The sequence below is a fragment of the Nothobranchius furzeri genome, chromosome 13 (genome assembly GCF_043380555.1).
Source record: "Nothobranchius furzeri strain GRZ-AD chromosome 13, NfurGRZ-RIMD1, whole genome shotgun sequence".
Taxonomy (NCBI): Eukaryota; Metazoa; Chordata; class Actinopteri; order Cyprinodontiformes; family Nothobranchiidae; genus Nothobranchius; species Nothobranchius furzeri.
In genome coordinates, this window is record NC_091753.1 from 27,216,826 (window position 1) to 27,230,508 (window position 13,683).

The 13,683-nt window shown below is 38.6% G+C and overlaps 1 protein-coding gene across 1 annotated transcript; it reads left to right on the top strand.

Annotated features, from left to right (window-relative positions):
• Nucleotides 1-9,799: 9,799 nt before the first annotated feature.
• Nucleotides 9,800-13,683, top strand: polr2i (RNA polymerase II subunit I). The gene is made up of 6 exons (XM_070543458.1): nt 9,800-10,058; nt 10,192-10,246; nt 10,662-10,735; nt 11,962-12,036; nt 13,143-13,194; nt 13,352-13,683. Exons 1-6 carry the CDS (start codon nt 9,994-9,996, stop codon nt 13,412-13,414), a joined length of 384 nt encoding a protein of 127 aa, XP_070399559.1. The 5' UTR covers nt 9,800-9,993; the 3' UTR covers nt 13,415-13,683.

Sequence of the window (13,683 nt, forward strand, 5' to 3'; positions counted from 1 at the left end):
GTAAACTTGTGAAGGCGGAACTGCTCACTAGTTAACTAGAGAGGGTACAAATGTCCACTAGTTAACTAGTGAGGTGCAAAATAAGTGTCACTAGTTCACTAGTGGGCCCCAAATCGCCCACAAGTTAACTAGTAGGGTGCGGATTTGCTCACTAGTTAACTAGTGAGGCACAGATATGCTCACTAGTTAACTAGTGATGTGCGGATTTGCTCACTAGTTAACTAGTGAGGTGCAGATTTGCTCACTAGTTAACTAGTGCGCCCTAAAGCGCCCACTAGTTAACTAGTAAGGTGCAAAAAAGCATCACTAGTTAACTTGTAAAGTGCAGATATGCTCACTAGTTAACTAGTGGGCCCCAAAACGCCAACTAGTTAACTAGTAGGGTGCGGATTTGCTCACTAGTTAACTAGTGAGGCGCGTATATGCTCACTAGTTAACTAGTGAAGTGCGGATTTGCTTACTAGTTAACTAGTGAGGCGCGGATTTGCTCACTAGTTAACTAGTGAAGTGCGGATTTGCTCACTAGTTAACTAGTGAGGTGCGGATTTGCTCACTAGTTAACTAGTGAGGTGCAGATTTGCTCACTAGTTAACTAGTGAGGTGCGGATTTGCTCACTAGTTAACTAGTGAGGTGCGGATATGCTCACTAGTTAACTAGTGAGGTGCAGATATGCTCACTAGTTAACTAGTGCGCACAAGACGCACACTAGTTGTTGTTTTTGGAGCAATCTAGTTTACTTGTTATGTAAAAATGTGTTCTTACTAGTTAACTAGTGACAAATTTACCTTCACTAGTTAACTAGTTGACATATTTGGCCTTTCTAGTTCACTTGTAATGGGACAGGAAGCACTCACTAGTTAACTAGTGAGCATATCTGCATTATAATTTTTTCTCAGTAGCTTATAGAGGGCAAACTGAGCCTTACATGTTAAGTAGTGAACACAAAACACTGTCACTAGTTAACTAGCTGCAGAAAAATGCCCCTAAAACTAGTAAATTTGTGGAATTTGAATAAATACACACTTGGCTGGCATTCTGTGTAACATGTTAACTAGTTCGACCGCTGTACTGCTCACTAGTTAGCTAGTGAGCAAATCCGGCCTTTACATGCAAATGAAGAAATGCAGAACAGCAATGTGATTGGTCCATGTAGGACTGAGAAACAGAGAAAGTATGGCGGACTCTGTTTAGGCTGTTCTAAGAGAAAATTTGATAAACTAAGATTGTTTGAGCATATAAATATGTTTTGACGACATTTGTAGCGAGAAAGTTGTGGTGTGTTGCTGTAATCTTTGTTCAGTTAACGTGTACAGTCTTTAGTTTTCAGTTATTAGTCTGAAAAAGCCTGGAGGCGGAAGGCAGCGGCAGACAGCATGTCTGTTTCTGTTGACAGGAAAGTGCAGAAACTCCGCAGAAATCTCCGTCAGATATATTGTTTCACATTTGTACGGAAGCGACAAGTTTATAATAATAAAAAAGGCTCTATTTTACATACGTTGCTGTAAAGCCTGCCAGCACTCATGGTGTTTTGAAGGGATAAATTTGCAAAGAGATTTAGCACCTAGCACTGTTGGTCTAGTGACTAACGCGTTCGCCTGCAATGGCGAAGGTCGCAGGTTCGATCCTGGTTAATGTACTTTAGTATTGTACATTATTTCACTTCTTTTCTTTTGCATAATTTTTGTATTTATGTCAACAAGAAACAAAATACGTAACGGATTAGTGGGCAGAGTTACACACACACACACGCACGCACGCACACACACACACACACACACACACAAAACATGTAAACAAGTATTTTATGAGTATGAATCTGATTATTGCCGACAGTCGATATTTAAGCATGTGTGTCCCCCTTCCTCAATCCATCCTCGCAAAATAAAATCATCGGCACAGCACAGCAGGCTTTCTCTTGATCCAGAACTAGCACTTCGAAATTGATCATGTCCGCGGCCATCTGCTGCACAATCAGCTGCTCGCAAAGCGGGAAACATTGAAAACAGCTTCATGAACTGAGACACAACAGGGTTAACATCGACAAAAAAATCCACAAATAAATCTAAATAATTAATGCCATTTCCGTCTTATTCGTTGAAATATACAAATAGCAGATCATAAATCTAGAGCAGAAAAAGCTGCTGCAGGAAGCAGGGTTTGTAGTTATTCATGCACCAATTCATCAATGTGATTATTGATCAAGATCAGGTAAACTGATATTAATGTTGCAACATTTCATTTGATCATCTGAATGATACCATACAACTGAATGACCTGTTGAGTCTCTGCATATTCAGGTATTTACTACGGAAAACAAACAACAGCAGGCAGCAGCAGGACTCCCCATGTTATTTCTCGGGTCGCTGGCCCGCGGTCGTCGGGGCCGCTGCGGTCAGCTCTTAGGTAGAGCCGGGAAGCCCTCGTTCGGCTGCGTGGGCTGCTTCACCGTGGACCAGCTCCCAGCAGCCGCTGGTCGGGAGAAACGCTCTGGCTGCAGCTCCGATCAGACCCTACCAACACCTCGCCACAGACAGCACCGCATTAAAAGCCCACAATTACGACCCGCTCCCCAAAGTTACAGTTCTCAAGCACTGATGAACACATACATAACCCACAACAGCTATGAAATGTGTGTTATTTACGGCAAAAAGGAGATATTTTCAAGCCGACGTGCCACTGTTAACCGCAGTTGGCTTGGAAATGTGCTGATTTTATTATTTTTGTCAATTAAAATCCCCCTTGTTTGCTCTTACGTTTTACGAAAACGCAATATTAATTAAAGCACGCTTTAGTGATCAGCATGTAAAGCAAAGAAGAAATGTGAACATTTCAACCCATTTCGAACCAACCAGTAATATGATTTCTTAACACGGTGCAGCGGCAGCATTTAAAAACCAAAATATAGTTTTTACTCTCCAAAAAAAGGAGAAGACAGTCACGGTGCAGCAACCCATTTTAGTCCATTAATCTCCACAATAAATATCCAGACAGAGAATTTCTACGGCCTCCCTGTAAACTCCAATGTCACCCAGGACCAGTCTTAAAGAGACAACGTGCTTAAAGGGAAAGTGTGTAGATTTCTGGCAATAGGGGGTAGTAAATACCAAAGTCACTGCAAACAAGCTGTATTTTTTGTTCAAGTGAGGACCTTACTAACTAATGCTTATAAAGCCAACAAAACCCTCTGGACTCTAGCTGTAACTCTCAAATTAGGATATGAGATTAATGACTCTGGTTCACGCTCCAATACATTAATTGTTTGAGAAATGCATCTTTTTATGTTGAGTGCCATCCGCCAAATAACACACAAGAAAAGGAAGAAGAAGAGTGTTGTTGCACAGTTTTCAAAGGAGTCAAAAACCACCAGCAAAACCATAAATACAGCTAAATAAACATAGAATCCAACATGGCGTCCTCCAGAGAGTCGGACCCTCGCCTGTGTATTTTATTACTATGAAGGGTACATGAACTGATTAGGAACACAAGGTCATAGAGTCAAAGGTCAAGGTCGTGTGAGGTCATATATATATATATATATATATATATATATATATATATATATATATATATATATATATATATATATATATCAAAAATTGCCTGAACGGGTTGAATGATTTTGACCAAATCAGAGGTGATAGCTCCCTATCAAAGGTAGATAAACTGATCAGGTCACAACCTCATAGGGTCAAAGGTAAAGGTCGTGTGAGGCCGTATATATGAAAAATTGTTTTTTGTGTGCAATATCTTCTGAACAGGTTGAAATACTTTGACCAAATCGCAGGTGAGAACTCCCTATCTAAGGTAAATAAACTCATGAGGTACAAAACCTCATAGGGTCAAAGGTCAAGGTTGTGTGAGGCCGTATATATGAAAATTTGGCTTTTGTGTGCAATATCTCCTGAACGGGTTGAAGGATTTTGACAAAATCAGAGGTCATAACTCCCTATCAAAGGTAAATAAACTCGTCACATACACAAGCTCATAGGGTCAGAGGTCAGTGTCATGAGAGGTAATATATATGACCAGTCAGGCATATCCCGCGACGCTCTGCATCGATTTGCAGGGCTTTCTTGTTTCTACAGAGTTTATGTAGGGTGCTGCTGGTTTGGGGTGTTATGTCAGCAGGCAGAGTTTAGGAGTCTGACAGCTGTGGGGAAGAAACTGTTTCGGGACCTGGTAGTCTTAGTCCATAGGCTCCTGTAGCGCTTCCCAGAGGGCAGGAGGGTGAAGAGTCCATTCGATGGGTGACTGGAGTCTGATGGTTTTCCCTGCCCTTTTCAGACACCAAGAAAAGAGGAGAGTAACTTTATTTTGTTTGTGTGATTTTATTTTGTTGTGTGACTACTGGTTGCAGTTCCCTGTTCAATTGATTGCTGTTCCCTGTTAAATTAAAAAAAGAAAAAAGTCTAAAGTTTTGTTTTGACTGGAGAGAACTAAAAAAGGTTACACTGTCTTCTGGTACTAGCTCAAAATAACAAGTGGTGCTCGCTGCAGAACCACAAAGGCGGAGCTGCACCAGAAGGTGGAGCTGCACCAGAGTCAGCCCCGCCCATTCCAGAATCAGCCCCGCCCATTCCATCAGAGTCAGTCTAATTCCTTCCAGTTGTCAGACTTGATAGCATTCTGGAATCAAAGAGGGTGTTGTAGCTAAAAAATGCGAGATTGAGGACGGAGTTGAGAAATTAATTGAACAGTTTTTGTAAAGGTTCCATATAATTAAAAATCTAACTTTTGGGACTTTTAATCATGTTATATTGTCATTTCCTCATAAGAAACACGCCAAAGCCATTTTTAGCCTCATTCATGCATTTTCCTCCCATCTCAGCTTCAATTTGGTCTCCTCCCCCGAAGCGGGTCTGGTCTTGGTTCTCAAATCTGGATATTCTGTGAATTTTCTGACAAATTATTTCTGAAATGACTTCTACTCAGACACCGCCAATAAACCATACATCCCATCTCAGAGACACACTGGGAAGCACAATTACATGTAACGCCACTTGATTTATAACAGATGTGGTGGTGTAGTGGTTATGGAGTCAGGTTGACATGCTGTTTCGCCTCCCAGTAGTGTAAGTTTTAGGTAGTTTACAACCTCTTTTCTTCATTTCTAGCTACACTTGCCAGTACTATGTTTACAACAATTTACTGGTATACCGTTTAACATATAATGTGTTTTTTTTATTTATTTATTCGTTTATTTAGCCAGTGTGAGTCCATTTGTGAGCAGAGTTTCAACTAAAATGCTGTTTAGGAATGACCAAATTCAAAGAACTTTTAGCGACATAAATATTTTGCTGAAAATAAACATTACAACTAAAATATAAACAAATTGAATGTATCAGCTGGCTAAATAGACTGCTGACGACCCCACCGAGAATCGAACCAGCAACAGCTGAGGGGAAAGCAAAAACCATCTCAGACGATTTTACCACTAGACCACCAGAAGCCATTCAATAGACTGAAGTGCTGTTGTACACCACTTTTATTAGACCAGCTGTAGGCAGATATTCGCTAAAAGAAACCTTTTCATTTCGAGATATATTCAGTCTTTGTCATGTAGCAAGTTATATTTATCTTGTTTAATTGGAGCACAGAACATAGCATTAACGACTGTAAACTAGTAACAGCCGTAATTCATGTGGGTCAGGTCAGTTTGCGATAAAGTTGAAAACAAAAACGGAAGTCAGTGGGCTAGGCTGAGTTTGCGTGAATGGGCGGGGTGCAGCTCCGCCTTTGTGGTTTTGCAGCGAGCACCCTCTCCAAAATAACCACAGTTTTTTCCCTCAGTGTCATTTGATCTATTTCTTGGGAAGATGGGTGGATGGATGGATGGATGGATAGATATATATATATATATATATATATATATATATATATATATATATATATATATATATATATATATATATATAATTATTTTTAATATAGCCTTTTTCAATACCAAACTTTCAATACCAAACAAAAATGAACTACAATAAAATTGCTGGCACACTAAATTCCAATTCTCCTCAATGGGACTTGAACTCGCCAACTGATCTCCCTTACACTACACCAAACAAGGTGCTTTACTTGATTTGGGAGGGGGGAATAAAAGCAGTAAAACAATAAAACTTTGAACATTACAACACAAAGAGAAAATAAATAATGTTACAGCAATTGCGGAATGCCATCTGCTGGATTCGAACCCGCCGCAACGACCAACCAGTAGGTTTCAAACCATGACTAATGAGTTCAAGCCTTGGCGCTCAGGGACACCCATCAGTATGTGATTGTGAGGCCACAGCACATACGTTTTAGACTGGGTGGGATTCTTATACCCAACAGGAGTCTTCTGCCCGCCTTCTCATTAGAATATGCATAATTTGTGTTTCAGGCACTAGTTAACTAGTGAGCTGCTGCACTGCCACACATGTAAAGTGGTGAAATTTCAATTGTTCCACTAGTTAACTAGTGGACAAAAATGGTCAGCTTGTATGTGTTTTTAGATGTAACTAGTTAACTAGTGAGCAAATCCGCACCTCACTAGTTAACTAGTGAGGTGCAGATATGCTCACTAGTTAACTAGTGAGGTACTAGTGAGGTGCAGATATGCTCACTAGTTAACTAGTGAGCATATCTACACCTCACTAGTTAACTAGTGAGCATATCCGCACCTCACTAGTTAACTAGTGAGCAAATCCGCACCTCACTAGTTAACTAGTGAGCAAATCCGCACCTCACTAGTTAACTAGTGAGCAAATCTGCACCTCACTAGTTAACTAGTGAGCAAATCCGCACCTCACTAGTTAACCAGTGAGCATATCTGCGCCTCACTAGTTAACTAGTAAGCAAATCCGCACGTCACTAGTTAACTAGTGAGCATATCTGCGCCTCACTAGTTAACTAGTGAGCAAATCCGCACCCTACTAGTTAACTAGTTGGTTTTTTGGGGCCCACTAGTTAACTAGTGAGCATATCTGCACTTTACAAGTTAACTAGTGATGCTTTTTTGCACCTTACTAGTTAACTAGTGGGCGCTTAAGGGTGCACTAGTTAACTAGTGAGCAAATCTGCACCTCACTAGTTAACTAGTGAGCATATCCGCACCTTACTAGTTAACTTGTGGGCGTTTTGGGGCCCACTAGTGAACTAGTGACACTTATTTTGCACCTCACTAGTTAACTAGTTGACATTTGTACCCTCTCTAGTTAACTAGTGAGCAGTTCCGCCTTCACAAGTTTACATGTAAGTGTCACACTGAAGCCACTACTAGTTCACTAGCTGAGGTTCCTCTGGCCAGCATGTTAACTTGTGTGCCACATGCAAATGTTTGGGGTGGGATTTTGCAAAATTCCACACTGTGATTGGTTGTCATATTTTATTTTAACATAGTGAGCCAATAGAAAGCCTCAATTTGAGAAATTCTCTGCCTCCTAATTAGAATTCTGTGCAACTAGCTAGCTAGTGTGAATGTAGGCTTGAACTAGTTTACTAGTATACATTTATGTCCTCACTAGTTAACTAGTTTGGACAATGGATGCATCAACTAGGTAACTAGTGAGCCTGCTACAATCAACTAGCTAGCTGGTGAGTTTTTAATGGTTCACTAGTTAACTAGTGGCACTGACCTACTCCAACTACTTAACTAGTTAGGAGTTTTGCCTTCACTAGTGAACATGTGGACACTTTGAACTGTCACTAGTTAACTAGTGAGACACAAAAACCTTCAACTAGCTGACTGGTATGCATTTTAGCCCTTACTAGTTAACTAGTGAGCCATTTTTGTGTCACCTAGTTAACTAGGAAGCCAAAATGTGTTCACTTGTCAACTAGTGGGCATTTCTTCTGTCACTAGTTAACTGGTGTGCACATTTTGGCCATCACTAGTTAACTAGTGAGACACAAAAACCTTCAACTAGCTGACTGGTATGCATTTTGGCCTTTACTAGTTAACTAGTGAGCCATTTTTGTGTCACCTAGTTAACTAGTGAAGCCAAAATGTGTTCACTAGTTAACTAGTGAACATTTCCGTCTCCCACTAGTTAACTGGTGGGCTCATTTTGACCCTGACTAGTTAACTAGTGAGACACAAATACCTTCAACTAGCTGACTGGTATGCATTTTGGCCTTTACTAGTTAACTAATGAGCCATTTTTGTGTCAACTAGTTAACTAGTGAAGGTCAAAATGTGTTCACTAGTTAACTAGCGTGTACAGTTTGACCCTCACTAGTTAACTAGTTGACCTGTTGACAAGATATCAGAATTAATGCTCAAGCGGCTGGCCAAATTGGGCAAAGTTAACAAGTGGGATTTTTACATTCAGTAGTCAGCTAGTACAAGTTTTTGTACCTTACTAGTTGACTAGTAAAAACTAAATGTGTTTTAACTAGTTAACTAGTGGACATTGATCTGTCCACTAGTTAACTAGTGAACACACTGAGCAATACTAGTTAACTAGTAAGATATGAAACATTTTAACTAGTTAACTAGAGAGAATTTAGGCCTTACTAGTTAACTAGTTGACATTTAGGCTGTCACTATTTAACTAGTTGACACAAACATGTCTAACTAGTTAACTAGTGGACAGAAATGGCTTACATGTTCATGACAATGCTGGCTGATATCCTGATATCAGAATAAATGCTCATTTGGCATCAGAATAAATGCTCATTTGGCTTGCCATAGAATGGCGTCTTATATAATTTGTAATGAGCACAACAGCAAAAGCATTAACCTTCGTAGACCCTGCATGCACATATGGAGGCTTTGGCTTCTTGTTCTATAATGTTTTATTCTCTTCAACTTAGACCTTTTTTTCATTATTTAGAGACACTTGATATTGACTTAAATTTAAAAATGTTCTCTTTTTATTTCTGTTTTTTATTAAATTTGCTGATATTTTTATTTGATTTCATCTTACATCACACCAAATACAAATTTGGGTCTCAGAAGGTTTAACTTTGCATGCTTCCAACAAACAGCAGTTTACTTATGTGGTGTTGATGCTGTTGTAATTGGACATGGTGGTGGTGTAAAAAAAAACCACCACAAGCCTACAGTGTTCCCCTAAACTCTCAAACAATCTTGCAGTAGTGACAAAAGTATTCACAATCACAATGATATTCATTTAATCATAAAACACTCAATTCAGTTAAAATCTGAGATTCTTGTTTACTATGACTTTACATGATCAGCTCTGAGCCTGACCGAGGCTGAAAGATTAAATTAGGCAGAAATTTCCATAGACTATTATGTCCCCTGATGACATAATAATCTGAAGCGAGAGAAGGGGGCACGCAGAATAAAATCTTGAGAGGTGAAGGTTTCTCCTAGAAAAGAGAGGAATGATGATAAAGAATAGAGAGAACGTGTGTGGATTTAAAAACAATTATATTTATGTATGGAACATGGACATAATTGGGGGGGGGGGGGGGGACATGTCCCCCAACTTTTTCCAAAGTCAAGTTTTGACCCCTGCACTTTTTACCATTAAAAACAATATTACTTTATATTAAATTGACACTGGTTGAGCTCTAGGACCAAGCGGAAAACAACCGTTTGTGTTGAAGCCTGTTTCCCATTAGAATATACTGTAAAGATTACCCCCCCCCCCCCCCTGTCCCCTCCACTTCTAAAGTGAAAATTACCTCCATGGTATGGAAGACTGAAGGCTTGTTTGGATTAGTGTCATCAGTCTCAAAGTATTAATTTTAGGCTGGGTATTTCGTTAATTTAATTTAATTTAATTTAATTTAATTTAATTTAATTTAACTTAATTTAATTTAATTTAATTTAATTTAATTTAATTTAAAGTTTAGATTTTAATTAAAATTTTGTCTCCCAGTCAGTAGGTGGCACTGTCTCAAACTCATCCAAATCCTTCCTTGGCGTTACCCGGAAGTATAAACAGTCTGTTTTCTCTCCACTAGAAGCTGTAGCGGCTTTATCTAGTGACGGAGTAAAGCTTTTGTAATATTTTTCTATCTCTTTTCTTTAATAAATATTGTTTATGATGGATTTAGACGGTGGAAACTACGAGCCGGGTTTTGTAGGCATCCGGTTTTGTCAAGAATGGTGAGTTTTGGGACCGTAAATCTTTGACAAAATTGACTTATTTTGTAAATAGTACGTGCGCGTTAACTAATTTAGCTTCTTTAGTATTCTTGTTAATTTAATAAAAACACATTAACCACGTTGTTCTCCCCAGTAATAACATGTTGTACCCCAAAGAAGACAAGGAGAATCGCGTCCTTCTCTATGCGGTGAGTATTTGGTTAGAAGTCATTTAGCTCACCTCAGAAAATAAAAGTTACGTCTCAGACTGACGGTAAAACCCACGAGCTTGTTTAGAGTTAATTGCAAGTTTATAAACAAGTTTCCAGCTTAAACTCTTACTTCTGTAAAGTTTTCCAGTCAACACGCTAAACCTCGTTGAGATTTTAGATGTTCACATGGGATGAAATGGGTTGTTTATGGATTTTATTACATTTATAATTTTAAAAAGACTCTAAAACAAAGTTTTATTGTATTGAATGTGGATATGAAGAGCGTGACAGTGTCTTTATTCGAAATATATTGGTTTTTTTCGGTGTGATGCCAGTTGAACAATGTAATTCACTAAAGAACATTTAATCATGTTGCTTTATGAATTGTTTTGTGCATTTTATCACTCTCCAGTGTAGAAACTGTGACTATCAGCAGGAAGCTGACAACAGCTGCATCTACGTAAACAAGATCACCCATGAAGTCGAGTAAGTAATGACAAGGGTTTCCACATATCACAGCTTCACCCTGTGGTGCCACTCCTCTCCCAACTTTACCATCTTATGCTTTTATTGTCACTTAAATTTATTTATCTTAACCTTTTTGAAAAAAATGTCCCCAAATGCTCCATAAAACCTCTCGTTGCCACCCGGAGATGGCCTACTTATTTTAACTGAGAATCTTACAGTCACATATGAGCTGTGAGAAATTACTAATTCATCGGATTTATCATCCACACTAGGGTAGACGTTTGTGGCTCCACGCGAGCAAGATGCTTTACAAGAAGTTGATTTCTAAAATCTAAACAGATGGAAAATCACAGTTATGGTAAATGTAGACTAAGCTGTGTATCCTTATGAGAGTAAAACAGCAGTCAGGCTTATTATTAATGCCTGGTCGTTTGTGAGCTGGCAGACAGACGACTGTATTTTTACACTTTTGGGTTACATAACCAACAATAAGTTAAGGTGCTCTGAACGTATTTAGAACATACAACAGACTTAATCTGTCTTCTGAAAAGATTGTCCTTTTTGGTTTATACACTGTACTGTACTTTGTATGCATTACCTTTTAAAGCAATATAAATATATATTTATTTGATTTTGTTTTACTGTTTCATTTGTTTTCATGGATTTTCTGTGACAGTAACTGTTCATCATACATGCGAACAACATTGCAAATGAACTAGTCTGTCATTTAAAAGAATATTTTGGTCTGTATTAGGTGATTTTCTTTGCTGAATTTGTAATTAAACGCTATCTCTCTTGTTGTAGATAGCTCCCTGAATGGCCTCAGTTCAGAAAAATAAGGTGCACCGGACTGATAAGCTAAAGGCTAGTCTCAACCAGACACAATTTAAGTGTGTTACTGTCATTATAAAATAGCTTTCTTGGAGGCTCATACAAACTTTATTCTGTAGGTTTTTCCACTTTATAAACCTTTTATGTTTCTGCATCACCTGGTTATTTTAGTAGAAGTATTGAGAACGTCCTGTCATGCCTGAACGTGGATGAACCAGAAGTGCTACACTTTTCTGCTACTGGTGATTTTTATGCACATAACTGAAAAAAAATCTTGTAAATATCTGTCATGCAAAATCACTGACACCCTTGTAAATGACACTGTTGTAATGTAATGGCTGATACACTTTTAAATGTCCATCTTTTTAGATTAAAAGTGAGGTGATAGACTCTTAACATCTTATTCTTTTCAGTGAATTGACACAAATCATTGCTGATGTAGCCCAGGATCCAACACTGCCGAGAACTGAGGATCACCCCTGTCCAAAGTAAGTTTGTTTTCAGGCATAATCGGGGTTTTCTAACCTTCAGTACAGGAAATGGTTTTATTGGGCTTGACTGTCCACAAACAAAAGTCTAAATGTAAATTTACTTTACACTAATAATAGTGTAAAAAGCAGATTCCATCAGATTAACGTGTTTCAGCATTTTAGAGTTAGCATTTAACTTGTTTGTGGCCGTCATAAACAACCTGACCCTTTGTTTTGTTGACTTGCTAACGTGTGTTTATACATATAAGTTCTTTCTCATGCAGAATCATAAACATATGCACCATGAGACCTGGCAGACCCTAAATGTTATATTATGCAGCAGATGAACTATATTTGTGGAAAAAATATGTGCGAAAAGGTAAAGGGCACATTTCTTCATCAAACTGTCAGGAAAAAAGGTTAAAGAGCAAGTCACCCCCTACCAGAGTCAAACTCCACTCCCACTTCATGTTTGAAAAATGCAACAAATGCCGTTGCCTGCAGACCGAGAGGGCGGAGCCGCTAACAAACACACACACACACAAGTTCACAACAGCATTGTGACATCATAATGTACCAGTTTACATCATAGCATACCTCTTAGCCAATAGCGGTGGCAGATTTAAATTCAAATACAGTGCATAGTTTTTACCTGACAACGGCACAGAACTGACAGTTTTAGGCAGAATATTTAAATTTTAACTAAGATGCACTGAAGTGCCAAATTATTGACTACACATGTCTGCAGCACGATTAGACACTCGTTTATTTAGTTTATCAGCAAAAAAAGTTTATTTGGGGGTGACTTGCTCTTAAGTTCTTTGATAGGAAATGTGGTTTTACCTTGTCTTTTATCATACTTTTTCTGTTTGTCTGCTGATTTTTTGTTGTTCATCATGTCTATACATGCAGAGCTATTAAGCAGCGTTCTCAGGCGCAGGATCTCATCCGAGTTTATTTTATTGATTAAAATAAGAGAAATTGTTTCCAGCATGCTGATTTTCATACGAAGAACCACAAAAACACATTGTCCTCTACAGTTTTTCTTTCTCTCCTTCTATGCTGAATGTCAGTAAACTATGAAGGAAATTTTCTAACAATGGCTTTCATCTGTCATTTTTGAGATGTGGCCACAAGGAGGCAGTGTTCTTCCAGTCCCACAGCATGAAGGCTGAGGTAATAAATTCTTGGATGTCTGTAAAACACTTTCTATCAGGGAAACTACATCTGTTCGATGGTTATAAAACCATAAAAAAAACAGTGCAGTTTTTCTGTTTAACTGAGGGCAAAAGATAAATAAAAGTGCCGTTATTTATCTTTTTTTTCTGTGCAGGATGCCATGCGTCTGTATTACGTGTGCACAGCGCCTCACTGTGGACACCGGTGGACAGAATGACAGCTTCCAGCATTTGGATCTGTAGCATTGCTGTCTGCCAATTGTAAATGTCTGTCTGAGACCTGTAGACTGTTTGGTAACAGACACTTTCTGATTATGATGTGTTCAGGTGTCAGTTTCAGATGTATGTTGGGTTTTTTTTTATTAAAAAATTTTACTCAACAATCTTTTGTGAAAACAGGATTTTTCTTGTTCATCATGATTTTTGTCTAATCATCTCAGTAGCAAATACTTTTTTTAATAAACTGACAAACTACTCTAGAGTTGAA

What these genes read in the sequence shown, in the direction of transcription:
- polr2i (XM_070543458.1), top strand. Translation starts at nt 9,994, where the DNA reads ATGATGGATTTAGACGGTGGAAACTACGAGCCGGGTTTTGTAGGCATC. An exon ending in ATCGCGTCCTTCTCTATGCG is followed by an intron (nt 10,247 to 10,661) that starts GTGAGTATTTGG and finishes ATCACTCTCCAG; the next exon opens with TGTAGAAACTGTGACTATCA. An exon ending in AAGATCACCCATGAAGTCGA is followed by an intron (nt 10,736 to 11,961) that starts GTAAGTAATGAC and finishes TATTCTTTTCAG; the next exon opens with TGAATTGACACAAATCATTG.